This window comes from Fonsecaea monophora (assembly GCF_001642475.1).
Source record: "Fonsecaea monophora strain CBS 269.37 chromosome Unknown Scaff45, whole genome shotgun sequence".
Taxonomy (NCBI): Eukaryota; Fungi; Ascomycota; class Eurotiomycetes; order Chaetothyriales; family Herpotrichiellaceae; genus Fonsecaea; species Fonsecaea monophora.
This window is the reverse complement of record NW_019173976.1, coordinates 96,862-114,685: the sequence shown is the minus strand read 5'-3', so window position 1 is coordinate 114,685 and position 17,824 is coordinate 96,862. Positions and strand designations below refer to the sequence as shown.

Here is a 17,824-nt window from a genome sequence, read left to right as displayed (position 1 = left end):
GATGCCGGGGACGGCATCGGCTGTGCACTTCAGATTTTGCCGAGACGCCAGTGCTACCTAAGGAGCCGGCATTCGTCATACTTGGCCGAACGAAGCGGCATGATTTGATTGGCCTCGAAAGAAGGGATCCCCGTGCTCTTTAATTTGTCCTGTCCATATTGGAGCCGACGGAGTGGGGATTTCACGGCTTTGGACCAGCCTCAGTCCCATATGCTACATACGATCAAATTCCCAATTCCTCCCTCAGATTCCATATCGTCGGCTCGAAACAGTAAGCCTGAGACAGCTAATCTAGGATCCCCGTCAATATAAGAAGACCCTGGGGAAAAAAGAGAAAACGCATCTGTCTTCGACTCTTTTCCGCACAGGCTTTGCAGATTGTTATTGACTTCCAGAACTTTGTTGACTTTATTAGACTTGGTGCATTTTCCAAGCCGTCATGGGCTCTATCGCAGAACCGTCTCTTCCAAAGGAGCCTGACTTTGATCCCGAGGCTCTGAAAGCCAAGTATAGGGAGGAACGTGATAAGCGTTTAAAGCGGGATGGACTCGCTCAGTACCACACCGTCGAAGAGGACGCGCTCAGGCACTACACAGAAGATCCATGGAGTAAGCGCCTAGAGCGAGAACCCATCGACCAAGAGGTAGACTACCTCATTGTCGGGGCGGGTTACAGTGGAATGATCCTCGCTGTACGTCTCTATGAAGCCGGGATCAAAAACATCAAGATTATCGACAAGTCTGGAGACTTTGGCGGCACCTGGTACTGGAACCGATATCCTGGAGCAGCGTGCGATATCGAAGCTTATATCTATATGCCACTTCTAGAGGAGACGGGCTACGTGGCCACAGAGAAATATGCTCGTGCGCCCGAGCTCTACGAGCATTCTAGACGGATCGGCCAAAAGTTCGGTCTTTACGACCGTGCCTTGTTCCACACCGAGGCCTTGAGCCTGGTCTGGAACGAGGATACTAAGCGATGGGACGTGACCACCGACCGAGGAGATCATATCCACGCTCGCTTCATCACCACTGCTGGTGGGCTCTTACACAAACCTAAGCTACCTGGTGTCCCCGGTATTCCCTCGTTCAAAGGACACAGCTTCCACACCAGTCGGTGGGACTACGCATACACCGGAGGCGATTCAAAAGGCAATCTCAGTAAGCTCGCTGATAAACGCGTCGCCGTGATTGGTACCGGAGCCACTGGAGTCCAGGTCATCCCCCACGTGGCACGGTCGGCCAAGGAACTCTATGTCTTCCAGCGCACGCCCTCATCAGTTGATATCCGGCTCGATCGTCCCACGGACCCAGCCTGGGCCAAAAGCCTACTAACCAAAAAAGGGTGGCAACAACATCGGATGAACAACTTCAACAACATTGTGTCTGGTGAGCATGAGGAGGGAGAGGAAGACGAGGTCGGCGACGGCTGGACCGATATCCTGGTCAACCTATCCATCTCCGGCAGCAAGGTCGCGGCGAGCAAGCGAGCCGCCGATCCCATCAAGGCCGCGCAAGAGTTGGCCAAAGCGATGCAGATGGCCGACTTCCAGAAGATGGAGCGCATTCGTGCCAGAGTCGACGAAGTGGTCAAAGACCCGGCGACCGCGGCTGCGCTGAAGCCGTGGTACAACCAAATGTGCAAGCGGCCGACGTTCTCGAACGAATATCTTCCGGTCTTCAACCGTGAGAATGTCCATCTCGTCGACACCGAGGGACAGGGTATCGAGCGGATCACAGAGAAAGGCATCGTCGCCAAGGGTAAGGAGTACGAGGTCGATTGCATCATCTACGCCTCTGGCTTTGAGTATATTGGCAGCGATTACAGTCAGAGGATGCGCATCACCATGCGCGGCCGCAACGGAATCACACTAGGCGAGCACTGGAAGAACGGGCCTGAGACCTTCCACGGCATCTACACACGCGGCTTCCCCAACCATTTCATCATGAGTATCATGCAGACCGCCGTCGCGCCCAATTTCACGCACATGCTCAACGAGCAGGCAACACATATAGCCTTTGTGGTGGCAGAGGCGTTGCGGCGTGGCGCGAAGACCATCGAAACCTCCGCACAGGCGGAGCAGGATTGGGTCCGGACCATCATCGAGTTGGGAAGGCTTCGTGAAGACTTCCTGCGCGAATGCACGCCGAGTTACTACAACGACGAGGGCCAGATTACCGAGAAGACGCTGAAAACCAGCCGTTACGGCCTGGGCTCTCCTCACTTCATCCGCCTATTGGATGCCTGGAGAAAGGATGGCCGGCTTGCCGGTCTTGAGCTGGACGGTGAACCGGCCAAAGATCTGACGATGCCATCCCAGGAGGAACTGGATCAAGGTATCCCGAAGACTAACATAGACGTCACGGTGAAGGCGACGGCGGAGGAACTGGTTGGCGTTGTATAGATTGAAGGAGATATTCACGGCGCACAAAGACATGCGCCACAATCCCACATTCCCGTAGAGAGGGTTCATTTGGAATATACATTGTCGTGAAATGTACTGACTGTTCTTACTCCCTTGCTTTCCTATCTTGACATTCGACATGTGCAGGAGGTGCATTATCTCCGGATCTGCCTCTAGATAGTTCAGACAATTGCAGTCTTCCCTTGAGCGATCCTAGCCTCCGAAGTTACATATCTCCCTTTGGGCCTTCCAACCATGCTGCCGAGAGCATGATGGAAGAATTGTTGTTACTTTAGACAGCTGGCCTTGTTGGCTAGTGTAGGTCGTACACTCGAAAGATTCAGAGAAATCTAGGAAATCTCAGTACGCATCTATTTGGAAATACACTTCCGATCTGGGAATCGGCAACGTAGTTCCCACGATACTGTTATCCTTGTCGAGCATCGTAATTGACTGGTTTAACCGAACAGAAATTGACGGCTTGGTGGGATGGTGGTTAGGATACCAATGCTAATTCCTATGTAGTCAAGAACAAGGACAAACTGGCAGAATGTACGCTCTCGATACATAAAATGTCCTACATACATCACAGATGACCATAACCCCGGAAAGATGGCGGAGTGGTGGAATGCGACTGACCCCTCACATAGTTAGCCGCCAACGATCGCTTCGACTGTATAGTTGGTGGGATTGGAGTCACTTGTCCTTCGATCCCTCAGAAGACGCGAATTCCTCATGTTTCGCATGGTCTCGAATATGCTCCTTCCCATCCATCGTGGTGGTGGCGATTTTGTCCTGGAGCTCAACCTCAGCCAAGGTCACGTTCCCTCTTCCAGCAAGATCTTGGTAAGCCACAACCAAGTCGTTATCTCCAAACAGCTGCGCGACCTCTTCGAGTGGCTTATTCAAGGTATCAGGGAAAGTCCACCAGATGATGATCGTGCCAACAGTTGTGATGCAAATGAAGAAGAGGTAGTATTTCCATCCGATGTTGGCGAATGCCGTGGGTGCAGCTTGCAGCCAGATGATGTTGGTCAGCGCGTACATGGCCATATTAAGCGTCATGCCGTGAGCACGGAGGTGAGTTGGGAAGATCTCGGCCGTATACCACCATGTGACGCCGTCCAGAAAGCAGCCATATGTGACGTTGAACATATATAAAAACGCAACGCAAGCGCCCAGACCCGCCTTGTTACCACTGTCTCGGTATGTCGCCACAAGTGCAGCTTCGCATGACACTACCACCACGCAGCCGGCCAAGCCTATTGTGATAAGAGTGGGACGTGGTAGGCGATCGATAATCAGTAGAGCGACAAGGTTCATCAAGAACGATTCGATGAGCCAGCTCGCCTGGAGTAATAGTTGATCTTTGTTGTTATAGCCTAGTTGTGAGTATAGGATGGTTGAATAATCTTTGCACAGAAAGCGTTCTGTTAGTCTTCCGTAAATGCGGGATTCAAGACTTGTGAGAAACTTACTTCCGATGACCAGCACTCCTGAGCTAACTAAAGTGAATATTAGGCCCATGGTCATCAACGCCCGCTTCCGATATGATGGTCGTTTAAAGATGGCGCGATAACCCCCTGAAAGTGACCGATCGAAGAGAATTTGGGTTTTCATTTCGTGGAATTCGCGTTGGGCGAAGCTCTCATCGCCGTGAAACGAGTGAAGGTCGTCGCCGTGAAACGAGTGAAGGTCGCGAATTATTTCCCAAGCCTCGTCTGCTCGGTCTTGAAGTAGTAGGTATCGGGGGCTCTCGGGGACGAACCAGAGAGAGATCAAACAAAGTAAGGGCGGTAAGCACCCAAGGGCAATGGGACCGCGCCACGCACTCTCATTGTCGAGGTAGAAGAAGCCAACGCCGACCCATGATGCGGATACATATCCGATATTGATGAAAATAGGATTGATGTCTGAAAGGATACCACGGTGTTTAGGCGGCACAATTTCTGCGACCCAGACGGGCACTCCTGTGAGGGCTGCGTAGCCACTGGATATGTTCAGCGACGGAGGGAAAGAAAATGCTACTGCAGCTGAGGGTACGGTACTTACCCGAAACCGGCAAAGAAGCGGAAGACAATAAACATGGCAATGTGGACAGATGCGGCTAGTAGAGCTGTGGATACCAAAACGACAGCCGCCCCTCCACCAATCACCGCTTTGCGGCCATATTTGTCCGCGAATGCTGCGACCATGCAACTGCCAAAAACTCCGCCAACGAAGAAAAGAGCATTTGCTGCCCCTAAGAGCTGAGTGGAGTTGGGCCCATCGAGGCCCATATATTTCAGGAAGGTGGGCTGGGCAATAGTGGTCGAAATGACGCTCGCAGAATACCCATAGGCTGCAGCGCCCCAGGACACGCCGCAGACGAGGAAGATGGTGGACGTCTTGTAGTGACGTTGCTTCTCATGAAGCCCTTCAAGCTCCATTGTGAAGTTCGATGATCGGAGTGTGGTAGGCGACAATGCTGAGGCGAGCAGAGCTTATGGTCTTCGACTTCGAAAAGCTATGATGAAATTGATTGAGTATATACCAGCGTATGGGGCATGCATTCGTCAACAATGTCGGTATGAGAGGGCTCGGCTTCATCACGATCCGGTCTCGAGCGGAGGTAGAGTTACCGGTTGGTCCAGAGAATGCCGGGACTCTCTGGGGTCCGGGGGTGTTTCTGGGGCCCCCAAGCGAGCCAGGTTAGCCGCTCCCTTTCAAAGCCGCTCGTCTTGATGTCAATGCCCGGCTACTCTATTGCCACATGGAAGGAATCAATGTCCTTCACGGCAGCTCAGGTCAAGCCAGCTGAACACCCCCCGTACGGCAAGTACGTGATCAGTTGTCCTGTTCTCTGGGCAAGTGCGAACTATTGGTGTTGGTGAGCGGAATACAGGAAGATGTCTAATCGAAGCGAGATTTGTGCAAGGCCACATGGACGCCACTTGATGTGTGCCAGGCCTGCAGCTATGCGAGCGACTGTTGGCATTGTCAAGGGTCTCAGGTTGCTGCTTGGGAGAAATCAATTGGATACAAATCAGTTCATACTTCAAATGTGATTGTGGCACCCTAAGAATTTTGGGCTGATTAAGGTAATCGGTGATAATTTGAACTGTCTGAGTTTTGGAAGTAGAATCCAAAAAATAACTCTATCATCTGCTACATCCTGTCAAGAAGGGTGCTTGCTCTGGCGGACTGTGGTCGCAAGGGTACCGTGGGCGGGTGGATTGCAGCTGGACGTACAGTGGTAACAGTGCTGAGGGATATAAAGCAGGCTATGGCTGGTGTCATGCGTAAGATTCAGTTGAATTCCTTTTTCCTCTGTCTATAGTCGAGGGGACGAGCTGGCCATCTACATACAATAAAGTGAGTAAGGCTGGGGCTGCGAGTAGGTGTCCAACCACCAATATTCCCAAACATCGACGCCCCGCCGGCCTATGGGATCTTGGACTGCCCAACAGGCTTTTATCCAGCGATGATCCGTCCTACCATGGCGACGAGTCAAACATTTGGTCAATGTATTGGCCTGTAGCAGGAGGCACTGAATAGCCAAGAAGGCAGCTGCGTGCATTGCGCGGGTTAGAGCTTGCTCACCGGAGCTATCAAATTTGGATATTTGATCTCCGCGACACTCTTCTGGAATCTGTCCAAAAGACTGCCGTCCACAAAGTCGTCTGAGTTGACGTCCACGTAACCAGAAGAAGCCACTACTCGGGGGACGTTGCTGAGGGCATGACCTAGGTCATGCGTTAGGACCACGTCGCCTTCGAACAGGTGGATATCTAATTCGCCGACTCACCATTGAGGCTAGGATCGGTTGCAATTCTCATCATCGCCCTGACAGCGTCCTCCACTAGAGCGAACGAAAGACCTTGAGAGGCAAATAAGCCATCTAATGTCTTGTTGACTTCAGGAGAGAGGACCGTGGTGCGTGTATACCTTCAGAACCTATTAGTCTCTGTACGTCGCTCGCCCTTTTTGCGAGATTGGAAGAAAAGGCTTTCCTACCAAGGTGCAAGCATGTTCACTCTCATAATTCCTCGTCTTCGAAGCACACCGAACATGCCTCGAATAGCATGTTTCGCAAGACCATAGCCGACCGCGCCATAAGTGTCGAGATAACTCATTACACTACCAACCAGGATTAGGCATCGGTCGTTGGCTTTTGGTTGACGAGAAAAGTAGTGTGCTGCCAGCTTGGCCGTGAAGTACGCCCCGTGAACGTGGACTTCGAGCATTTTGAGATTTATTTTCACTGGAATCGGAGAGTCAAAACCTGCTCGTAAGAAGCAAGTAAGCCTACCATGCCATCGTCTATGGGAGTTGCAGAAGAGGAAGAGAAGCATAAGTGAAAGGAGGCAGAAGAAATAGTATAAATAAAAGAGCAGGAGAAAACGGTTTCGGGAAAGGGGCAGCTCACCCTCGAAGAAACGGTCCTCCCTGAAGACACCCGCATTTGCGATCACGATGTCGATACCCCCATTAGGCGATTTCGCCTTCGCCATCGCGAATAACGCTGCCTGATCTTCCCAGGAAGAAACATCGCACTTGACGAAAAGGATGCTAGTACATATGTTAGCCATATTTATACTAGCCAGTATCTGGAAGGCAACCGGCATCCCGTATACATACTTTGACGTTTTATATGGCTTCGCTGGTGGGTTTAAGTCACCATTAACAACGAAGGCTCTACGGCCATGTCAGTCGCACAGTAACACAGCGGTCTTCACGGTCCCAACTGTGTTGGAAGGACTACTAACCCACTATCTGCCAACGCGGTTACGTAGGCTTCACCGAGTCCATTGCTACCTTTTAGCGATCAGTCGCATGTCAGCCATCGAAGATATCTAAAAGCCGTACAAGTAAGATACATGTTGCATGATAAAAAACCTTACCTCCAGTGACTATCACCGTTCGTCCTGTCACCTTGGCGTAGTTCAACTCTGCTGGGCAGTCAATGGGCCCGGTTTTGTGATATTCGATAAAAGCCATTGTGATGGCAGCTGGACCATGTGAGGAGAGCCTTCAACATCGCTTCTGGCTCCTCACGTTCTTATTAGCAAAGGTGTTTCAAAGCATTGGACTAACAAAGTATCCTTTCAACGAACGGAAACAAGACCCATTACAGCCCTTTCCAATGTGAGCGCAACGGCGAGAGCAGGGCAATTCATTCTGTGAAACCGGCCCTAGTCCGGCAATGATTGCCGTATCCCGGTTATGATATCGGTTGTGGACTCCTTGATGCCGAGAACCATACCTCGTAGGCTCCATACTTATGTACCCTGTCTGCGTCAGTACTAGATGGGTGCCTAGAGTGTACGTAGTGAACTGGGACGAGGCTCTGAGCCAGAGGCATCAACTCGTACGGCGGTGGGCATAGTGTTAGGGGTAACGGCCATCGCATAGTAGCAATAAAACAGCATCGAAGGTCCTGATCAGATAGATACTATAACTTGATTGATCACTGTCCTCAACTCCTTAATTGACAGGTTGCTTGATTGCCTGGATGAATGATCCCTTGAAGGATCAAAGAGAAAAGGACTCTCCGACCTGGTGTCCGACATTGCACACGCAAATCCCATCAATCACGTTCCAGCCTGCAAATTCTCCCATTACATACACTATTAGTATTATTAATAAAGCTTTAGAGTTACCGCCTAACCTATTGAGTTATAGCGCTAGTAAGATACCCTGTTTCGGTGCAAAACGGCTATTGTCCGGACACTTTCCACTGGGAACGGTATATTCCTACAGCGGGTCGAGCTAATTTTGGTCCCACTTCCCCACGAAAAGTATAGACACACCCGTGGAAGTAGGGAGAATAACAGGGGCACGCCGGCAGAGACGAGAAGCCAGAGTAGTCTCATAATAGTGGCATCGGGAAAATCCAAGCGCGAGGCTGATGGGAACTGCATAGAGCTCTCTGAGTGTTTGGCACCCGACAGGCATCAATGCACGCTCCATCAGAATAGCCCTATTTTTCAATCCAGTTTAATGACAACCTTGCCGAAGTTCTTTTGGTCCCATTGATATTTGTAGGCCTCCTTGGCGTCCTCAAAGTTAAAAATCTTCTCATCCACGACGATGTCTATCGCATTTGCCTCGATGGCACGGTTCATCTGCTGAAGCTGTGCTCGAGAACCGACAAGAATACCTCTGATCATGAAGCAGTGTCTCAGGGATTCCAAGGCCGAAGGCTCGTTGTCCGCCTTTGGGCCAGCAAGGAATCCAATCACGTCAATCACGCCTTCAAGCTTGACGGCTTTCATGCTCTGCTCCATCGTGCCTGGGCCACCCACCTCGATGACGTGATCCGCGCCTTCTTTGCGGGGTGAGAGCCGTTTGGCCGTCTTCCCCCAATGAGGATCTTTCTTGTAGTTGATGACGATATTCGCACCCAGTTGTTCCAGGCGCCTAAAGTTAGTCAGCATGTTGAATTTATGGGATGGAAAACGGTGGGATACGGACTTGACTTTCTCATCCGAGGATGTGGTGGCAATCACGATGGCACCTGCCGCTCGTGCAAGTTGGATCGCTGCAAGCGAGACGCCTCCTGTGCCCTGCGTCAGAACAACACTGCCTGGTTTGATGGCTTTCGATGCAAGCCCATAAAGGGCGTTCCAGGCAGTAAGCGCGGCACAGGACAATGTCCCAGCTCCAGTCGGGGTGAGGTTGGAGGGAGCAAGGGCCAGCCCATTTTGGGGGAAGACGCCATAGTGCCGTAGAGTGCCATGGAGGCCACCTCCTAGTCCACTCGCAGTTGCCGGCTCCGTGATGTCGCCGTATTGGTGGCCTTGGTAGAATGAGGTGACGACCTTGTCTCCGACAGAGAACTCAGTGACCTTCTTGCCAACGGCGATGACCTTGCCAGCTCCGTCCGAACACGCGATGATTGGCGGCTTGAGAGGGAATGGATATGCGCCCTGGAACGAGTCAGCGGTCGTTTTCACGCCCAACACCACCGTTCCAAGAAAGTTACGTACCTGGGGAATGAATAGATCTCTGGTACAGTCAGCATCGATCTCACCACCCGGGCTTCTACGTTACCTGTAATTGAGCGAAACAGCCTGAATCTGCACGAGGCAATCATACTCTCCCAGCTCCTCGACGGGAACTTCTTCCAACTTCAGATTATCGAAGCCCTTGGAAGGATCTGTGCCATGGATGACCCAGGCTTTTGTTGTTTTGGGCAACGACATTATGACAAGGATGTGGCATCTAAAGGTCAACAGACCATTTGTAACCAACGGGGTCAATATGATGAAGTAACGCACAGGGATAAACAGGTGGCCTGCACAATATTGACAAAAGAAGTATGCTCGACAAGCCCAGCATCTCGGCGTAATTGTTCGTCTCAACCATGCCGATGAGCATAAAGCACTCCGGTTAACTACAGGCACCACGACTCTGGGGTCTGGACTCTGAAAGGGAGATGGCCCACCAGCCACCCGAATTAGTCATGTGTTCGTACTTTTGTGGTTACATGGTTACTACATGTATAAAAGGGACCAAGCTCCGCTACCAGAAAGTCCCAAGCCGAAGCCGAGACGACCGGCGCCTGAACATCAGCCTCGAGAGTGGCTCGAACCAGACAATACAGTTGACTGATGGTACAATAGTACCGCCTCGACCATGGACATAGGGCCCCAAAACCACCTGCTGTAACTTCTACTTTTGAATGCCGACAATATCCTCCCTCTACCTTCTTGACAGCGGCATTAATGTTTTTGTAACCTGTGTTCGGGAAGCCATAGTCACTCTTTTGTCGGTTGCAGTTGTAGTTACTCAGCCGGTTTCAAACCTAGCTGGTTCCAGGCCGGCAAGCGACCCTTCTTTCCGCCAGACGCCCAGTAGTTCTGTGGACGCCGGCAAGCCTCTGGCCATACCGGCTACTCTTCAGCATCCTTGACAGTTGGACATGGAGTACATTCATGAAATTGATCCTCGCAAAACCGACCTAGACCTGTTTGTGACGTCGATCGCGTTTACATATGGGAGATCCTGAGGGTGCCACGGTGACCCCCTCTTTCAATTACTGAGGGGACATACTCGATCGAGTCTCAGTAGACATATGGTGCAGTGCGTGAACGGCAAGGTCAAGAGCGATTCCAATGTGCTCTAGTCACCGTCAAGCTGTTGAGGAGTTTGCTTGACTACACTATGCCTTTTCCCCAAGGCTTTAACGTTCTGCATATTGTAGAAAGGAGAGTGTGGTAAAACTTGAAGAAGCATGCTGCTCTGTCCCTCTACGCCACTATGTAATTTTGACATTGGGACATCGCTTGGCGCTACAATGACCAGCTAACACGTAACGCAGACAATCATTCCAGCTATCGAAACTAGTCTGAATGTCCCATGGGATTGAAGCTTGATTTCAAAGCTTCTCAGCGTTGATTCCTATCCGCGTATTCCGTGTTCTCCATGTACACTTCGATCTTATCGTTCATCTTCGGCTCGATGTCTTTGCAAAGTACACAAGCAATGATTCCGACAATGCCAAAAGCGAGGGAACACCAGCAGACATTCCTGAACAGTTATTGTCAGCGTTTCACATGCTTGTAGGATAATGATGGTACCAAAGACAACCAAGGAGGGAAATGCCACGGAGCAGACTTACTGGATTGCTTTCTCATAGGCCCGTTGCCATGCCTTTGTCGCCGCCACCGCGACTGGGGCAGGGAATGCCTGATCAAGGTTGGGTTTTCCCAAGGCCAAGATCAGATCGTTGATACGGGAGGTCGGAAGGCCGGCGGCTCTTGCAGCCGCGGGCACGTATTCGGCTATGCGTTTCGTCACCGTCTTTGACAGGACCGTGGTGTAGATTGCAACCCCGACTGGCGTAGTCAGCACGTGAAGGATCGTTGAAGGATCGTAAAGGAGACGTCGGTTTGAAAGGAAAAAATTGGAGACTCACTTGTTCCGGCTGCGAAGCGTGCAACGCCTGATATCCCTCCACTATGACCCAAGTCTCGATGGTCGACTCCCATCTGAGAGACAGCGATGGCTAGATACACGCACCATGCATATGCCATCTGGCAGAGAAAGGTGCATGCTATCATCAAGCCTTTGTTGTGTGGGTTTCCTAATGCTAAGAGCACTCCAAAGACAACGGTAATTGTGAAAGTCCCTCCCATCTGCCAGTGCCAGTGTCGAATTCGTCGTCCGAAGATTGCCAACAAGGTGCCACCGGTAGTGATTGCCAAACCCTGCACAATTGAGAGAAGGCTGGCATACCTCCAGTCCGAGCCATTGTCTGTATAGAACACGTTAATCATCGTTGGCCAGAGGATACTACTGGAGTAGTAGAACATGTTTATCATGCCGAGGGCAATACACGGGGCGGTTAGGTCGCGACCGTACGACGATGTGAACATGTAGGTCGGTGTGAGGGGATGCTTGGTGTGGCCAAACGTCTCCCAAAGGGCGAAAAGGATGAGAATGAAAAAGCCGACGGCAAACGAAACCACAACGTGTAAATCACTGGACGGATAGATCGTAGTGTACACCAGACCCATCAGAACAGGAACAGCGCCCGCAGTAAACAAGGCCATGCCCAGGTAGTCCAACTCCTTGATAAGCTGCCTTGGGTCCATGTTGTAAGGGTGCGCCGGCGGGAAGTAGAGCAAATACAGACCAACAAATGAAAACGCCTGAGCTATCGCTCCGGAATAGAAATTCCACTGCCAGGTATCGGTAATCAAGCCATACCTGCCGGTCACAGGGGCAATTGTCACCGCGACAAACACCGACAAGTCTGCCAGGACGACTCCGATGTGTCGCCATTTGTTTGGAAGTAGCTCCGACAGGGCAAACGCGGCCATCTGACAGTTCCCTCCGCCGAAGCCGGCCAAGGCCATTCCAACGATGACCGCAGTGTTGTTTTTGGCTGTTGCAATAATGATTTCGCCTATGAAGCAGAAGACGTTTCCGCCGACCAGGAACCAGCGGCGGCCGAGTAAGTCTGTGTTCGCTCCACTACGGTCGTGTGGTTAGCTTGATGGTCCGAGGCTCCGAGCCAGAATTCAAAGACGCACCAAATCATAAAGCAGACGGTGATAGAAAGAGTCCATGCTGGGATGAACCAAGCAGCATCAGCAGCATTGCCAAATCCAGCTGCGATCCCTGTGCCAACTGCAGCCATGGCAGGGACTGGCCAGAACGAGACTCCATAGCCAAGTGATAGGATCTGGTTTTCATATGTCAGTCGGACGCCTCTCAGCAGGCAAATGTAAATTTTACCATGACGACCACCCATGTCTTTGGGGTCACCACCGGCTCCTCCACTTGCTGTTGTTCTATACTTATGGGCTGTTTCTCATACTCGGCCATCTCCATCTGATGTTTGATATCTGACTCCGCTCCGTGATCTGGCCCCCCTGCTTCTTTGATGATTGCAGTCATTGTAAGCAAAGGAGGTCAACAACAACGACAAAAGCCTTCACCCCGCCGGGAAGCGATTAATGCTTTTGGGTTGCAAGACTGTGAACTGAGATTGTCTAGAGTGGTGGATCGAGCGCGCTTCTCGACTAGAGACAATGCCACCAAGCCGTGAAAGAAGGCGAACAATCATCGAGTTCTAGGGGTGCAGAAAGAACCTATATGTCGCCGTCCTCGGCTGATGTATACGAGGTTTTCGGCTTCGGTCCATCAGCAAAGTCGCAGAGACTGGTAGTCAAGTCCCCGAGTAGCACGTTTCACACCGATTGAACCATGTTCATAATTCGACCACATGCCTTCCACCTCACCTCAGTGAGTATACAGTCAGCTAACCAAAGAAGCCGGTCGGCTAAGTGGCGATACGAAGAACTGAGTTAGTATCACATTTGAGAGCCTCGTCCTGTCTCCCGAGTCTTAAGGCACCGAGCATGCGACTCCATGATGATCTCGCAGACAAACGCTCCCTGCAGAGTCAGATAGATCTCGGCAACACTTGGGTGTCGAGAACCCTGGCGAACCTCTGAGCCGAGATCAGTTGTGCGGAGTTGATGCCCGGGCATCGATGCAGTGATATTACGGAGAGAGTGGGCGGTGATAGCCGCCAACCCCGGGATACTAGGCCCCCCGGGGGAGGGGGCACATCTTCTGACCAAAGCTAATGTGGAGTCCAACCGGGGACGCGATTGGACATCAGTGAGGCGGTCTTGAAGCCAGCTATGAATTGATGGAACTTGCTTTTGACCTCGCAATATTTCCGGCAGTGGTCAGCAACTCAGTGCAGCCCATGAGGTGGACAGGGACGGACGAAAGAGTTGAACAGCAGAGCAGAAACTGACCATTTTCTCCTTCCGAGCCCGGCAAACGTCTCGGGCGAGATTCTTGACGCCACGACCAACGGCGGCGCTAGACGTTGTGAAGAGGAAGGATAAGGAAATTTTGGGCACAAAACTGACTCTGTGTACTGCCAGTGCCTGATTCCACGTAACTCGCTTGCTGCTTTACATTTTCTTCCTCTACAAAGACTATCAAAGTTAACAGATCTTGGACCAATTTACCAATGCTCTACTGTAAACTCGTATCTTCTGGGGCAAAGGACGAGTAGCCGGGCTACTGTCTTCCCAAGTACACTAGTTGAATGCTGTGCCGACTTCTTCGGCGAATGGCCCCCTTCGCCGGATCTATATTGCCCTGGGCCAAGGAATATCCCCACATCCGAGGGAGTATCAGATCGCCGGGAATGGAGTGAGTTTGCTAAAGTCTCCATCTGTGCTGGAAGAAAACACTTGTACATATGCACCAGTATCTGGGACATCTAGAGAAAATCTGCCACCATTAGTGCATTGCCGATCCCTTCGAATACGTGTGTTGACTCTTGACTGTCATATAACAGGCTTCGCGCGTTACTTCCTGTATAGTTAAAGTTAAGAAAATGGGTGCCTCTTTCCCGGATTTTGATAACCTACCCCCGGTGAAGGATATGCCAGCTGGGTGTGCCTGGGGCGTTTTCGATAAGGGCGGGAAAAAGGATGTATTTGGTTGTCTCAACAAGATCACGCCTGAGGCTATACTTACGGCGGCCTCGGACATCAAGGAGGGTGTTAGTATCTCACTAAAGTCGGTACCTTCTCCTCACTCTATATGATCGACGTGGTGAGCTTAACCATTCATTCAGTTGGCCGATGGGTGCTGTCAAGAAGCCTGTTGCCGATCGCAAGACGCTCGAACACCGCGTTATCTCATTCTTGGACTCGCCTATGAACTTTCATGGCTATGACGACGAGGTCCTGTTCCCTATCTCTTCGCCATACTAGCGTGTTTATGGAAAGATTATATGCTAAATTGGTGTACAGGTTGAATTTAACACACAGTGTAGCAGCCAGTGGGATAGTCTGTGTGAGAGATAATATACGTCGCATACACTGAGCACCGGCTAACGGTCTAACTTAGGCCATTTCTATCACCAAGAATCGGCAAAGGGGTACAATGGGTGCCAGCCATCTGTCCAAGATCTTACCCAGGGGTGGGGAGAGGCGGACACTGAAATGGCTTTCCCAACTCTCAACCGTACGTCCCAGTCAAGCATAGGAACTCTTCTTCGATTTCTAACAGGCATTTCGGTGATGGCACATAGACTGGCACGAAAGAGGAGGACTGGTCGGCCGTGGCGTCCTTCTCGACTACAAAGCATATGCCGAGGCCAAGGGTATCGACTATGACCCGTTAGATCCTCATATCATCACCGTCGCCGATATTGAAGAGGTAGCAAAGTACCAAGGCCTCGTCTTCAAGCAAGGGGATATCTTTATCCTCCGCACTGGCTACACAGAAGCGTTTGAAACCACCGCAGATCGACAGGAAGAACTCATGGCTCGAAGAACTTGGGCTGGTGTAGAGCAAACCAAGGAAGCGGCAAAATGGCTTTGGAACCAGGGTTTCGCTGCAGTTGCCAGTGACAACATCGGATTCGAAGCGGAAGACACCAGGCACATCCCAGCTGGTGAGACTCATTCCTCCCCTCGAATATTCCGGACATTCCTCAGCAAGCCTGACTGTTTTAGTCCTCCATCCATACCTCCTAACCCTCTTCGGTATGCACATCGGCGAACTCTGGGATCTGAAAGCTTTATCCAAGCAATGTGCAAAGAGCAAACGGTATAGCTTCTTTCTCACTTCGATTCCATTGAATGTCCCTGGACTGGTGGGGTCACCCCCAAACGCGTTGGCAATCTTCTAGAGCGTGCAGTTAGACGCAGTTCATCACCGGTACGGGGAGGTCGTAAGGGGATTGAACAATAAAGAATATGGAGCAGTATCCTTGGTTATTCGAACAACGTAACGGTTGGGCCGAAAGACTCCGTGAAGCCTTTAATCGTCGACAATAGGTGAAGCAGAAAAGCACATCTTGGAATCGTTGAGACGAATATGCCGGCCGATGGCGCTCATGACAACCATGATTTCACGCTCATATATGAAGCGACTCTCGCAATACCCTGTTCATGCGCCGAAGGTTCGGTGACTCGTGACATACCCAATCATGCTGACGACATACCGTTATATTCAAACCTTGAGTCTTGAGTTAGGGATCAAAGCCTTCCGTGTGTTGGAGTGCTCAAATACAGCCTTGCAATTGAGAAAGTTGGGTAAATCGCGGGGAGAGAAGGCAGCAACCCGCAAAAGGGGAGAGCATACCTACATCTACCTGATAATACTGCCGAGCCTTGACTATGTGTTTCATGGACGAGGAGGAAGCTTGAGGGCCCAGCTCGAGCCAATATCAGTGCGCCAGCTCCGGCGCATTGCCAGCACAGGTACCAACAAGGCTGGATGCAGTCATTCACAAACTTCAGGATTAGGTTGGACGCGTCACTACGCCAGGCAGCAGGCTTCTGAGAGCACCGCCAGGCAACTGTAGCCAAGGATCCAAATGGGCACCTGAGCCCGAACTGGCTTCTACGAATGGGCATCAAGCAGCGCTCGGCCTTCCTTCGATGCTCCGTCACGTGCCTGAGTAAAGCGGCTCCCTTTCCAGAACAAAATGGTAAGTGACAAAGCACAGTTCGGGCATATATAATGTATATATATATATGCGACACAGTTGTATGGATCCCTCTTCTCATAGATTGTCAGCGCCAGCTGTTCTTGGAAAGAGTATCGCGCACATACGCGACGGTGCTACACGGGGGCAGGGAAACGTTGGGATCGTGGATGGCAAGTAAGTGACCGGGTAAGTGGGTTCACTCGGTAGTTGGGCTTCAACATTCATTCTACCGATTCTATCTACCGATTGGAGGAGGGCCATCAGGTAAAGACAACATCACGCAGACGTCAAACGGACATCAGCCAGCTTCATACGCCCATCATTCACTTGACAAACACTGAGGCCACAATGAATGATCTACCACAACTCGGTAAAGCAATTGCTCAAGTCTTGTTGCCCACCTACCAGCTCTACACGCCATTGTTGCAAAGACAAGCCAACATCATCAAATCAACACCGCGCCAGACGTTCCGGTATGGAGAGCATCCGCGCCAACAGTTGGATCTCTACACTCCCGCCGAGACGACACCTTCCAAAGTGGGCAATTCTGTCTTGATCTTCCTGTACGGTGGAGGTTTCGTCCGAGGCGACAAGATCAATCAGACCTTGCCCGACGGTCTGGTATATGCCAACGTGGGCCATTTCTTCACCCAAAACCTGGGGATCAAAGTCGTCATTCCTGATTACAGACTCATCTCCCACGATGCCACATTCCCTTCCGGGGGTCAGGATTTGGAGCTGGTCATTGACTGGGTCAAGGCGAATATAGACCATGACCCATCACATCCCACGACCCTTTTCATCATGGGTAACTCGGCTGGAGGTGTTCACTTGGCAACCTATCTCTTCGCTTCTGAATTTCGAGGACACCGACAGAGAGTACTCACAGGAGATACTCTAGACGTGAAGCTGGGAGGTGTCATCTTCCTCTCGGCTCCCTTTCACTTTGATCGGGCGACTGCAGAGAGGGCGAAGACTCTTCAGGCGTACTTCGGGGACGATGTCTACAACCGTTCCCCTCTAGGGCTGTTAAGAGCTTGCAAGGGAGACGGCTCTGTCAGTGATCTACAAGGGATCCCGGTCATGGTGCTATATGGAGGACTAGATCCGGAAGACGAGATACTGGCCTCGAAGAACGATTTCGTCAAGGAATGGATCGCCACCGACGCTGTGGCCAACGACTTGACAGTCCTCAAGATGGAAGGCCACAACCACATCAGCCCTGTCTTGGGGTTGGGGACCGGAATCTTTAATGAAGAAGCTTGGGGTCGGCAGGTGGTCGAGTTCGTCATCGCAGCCGCTGGCAAGCAAAAATAGTCGACTGTCATGTCCCGCTCGTGGCAGCTGAGACAGAATGTGCATACCGGTTACAACCATTCTCTGCAGAAAGAGATGTATGGACTAGGTGTATCAACTCGGTGGCGGGACGGAAGTCAAAAGGTAAACAGGAGGAATAG

The 17,824-nt window shown here is 51.3% G+C and overlaps 7 protein-coding genes across 7 annotated transcripts; 3 read left to right on the top strand and 4 right to left on the bottom strand.

Annotated features, from left to right (window-relative positions):
• Nucleotides 1-439: 439 nt before the first annotated feature.
• AYO21_06483 (hypothetical protein) lies at nt 440-2,404 on the top strand (the record flags this gene model as incomplete). Its single annotated transcript, XM_022656443.1, has 1 exon — nt 440-2,404. One exon carries the CDS (start codon nt 440-442, stop codon nt 2,402-2,404), a length of 1,965 nt encoding a protein of 654 aa, XP_022511231.1.
• Nucleotides 2,405-3,100: 696 nt separating this feature from the next.
• AYO21_06482 (hypothetical protein) lies at nt 3,101-4,833 on the bottom strand (the record flags this gene model as incomplete). The annotated part of the gene is made up of 3 exons (XM_022656442.1): nt 3,101-3,834; nt 3,883-4,394; nt 4,457-4,833. 3 exons carry the CDS (start codon nt 4,831-4,833, stop codon nt 3,101-3,103), a joined length of 1,623 nt encoding a protein of 540 aa, XP_022511230.1.
• A 1,138-nt stretch (nt 4,834-5,971) lies between these two features.
• On the bottom strand, nt 5,972-7,384 carry AYO21_06481 (hypothetical protein; the record flags this gene model as incomplete). Its single annotated transcript, XM_022656441.1, has 7 exons — nt 5,972-6,129; nt 6,192-6,331; nt 6,401-6,647; nt 6,813-6,955; nt 7,025-7,081; nt 7,153-7,201; nt 7,288-7,384. The coding sequence occupies 7 exons, from the start codon at nt 7,382-7,384 to the stop codon at nt 5,972-5,974; spliced, it is 891 nt and encodes a 296-aa protein (XP_022511229.1).
• A 989-nt stretch (nt 7,385-8,373) lies between these two features.
• Nucleotides 8,374-9,591, bottom strand: AYO21_06480 (hypothetical protein; the record flags this gene model as incomplete). The annotated part of the gene is made up of 4 exons (XM_022656440.1): nt 8,374-8,806; nt 8,861-9,315; nt 9,376-9,430; nt 9,485-9,591. 4 exons carry the CDS (start codon nt 9,589-9,591, stop codon nt 8,374-8,376), a joined length of 1,050 nt encoding a protein of 349 aa, XP_022511228.1.
• A 1,185-nt stretch (nt 9,592-10,776) lies between these two features.
• On the bottom strand, nt 10,777-12,793 carry AYO21_06479 (hypothetical protein; the record flags this gene model as incomplete). Its single annotated transcript, XM_022656439.1, has 5 exons — nt 10,777-10,918; nt 11,010-11,226; nt 11,307-12,367; nt 12,427-12,578; nt 12,632-12,793. The coding sequence occupies 5 exons, from the start codon at nt 12,791-12,793 to the stop codon at nt 10,777-10,779; spliced, it is 1,734 nt and encodes a 577-aa protein (XP_022511227.1).
• A 1,465-nt stretch (nt 12,794-14,258) lies between these two features.
• On the top strand, nt 14,259-15,563 carry AYO21_06478 (hypothetical protein; the record flags this gene model as incomplete). Its single annotated transcript, XM_022656438.1, has 6 exons — nt 14,259-14,443; nt 14,502-14,610; nt 14,680-14,722; nt 14,777-14,893; nt 14,961-15,326; nt 15,388-15,563. 6 exons carry the CDS (start codon nt 14,259-14,261, stop codon nt 15,561-15,563), a joined length of 996 nt encoding a protein of 331 aa, XP_022511226.1.
• Nucleotides 15,564-16,715: 1,152 nt separating this feature from the next.
• AYO21_06477 (hypothetical protein) lies at nt 16,716-17,684 on the top strand (the record flags this gene model as incomplete). Its single annotated transcript, XM_022656437.1, has 1 exon — nt 16,716-17,684. One exon carries the CDS (start codon nt 16,716-16,718, stop codon nt 17,682-17,684), a length of 969 nt encoding a protein of 322 aa, XP_022511225.1.
• Nucleotides 17,685-17,824: the final 140 nt, after the last annotated feature.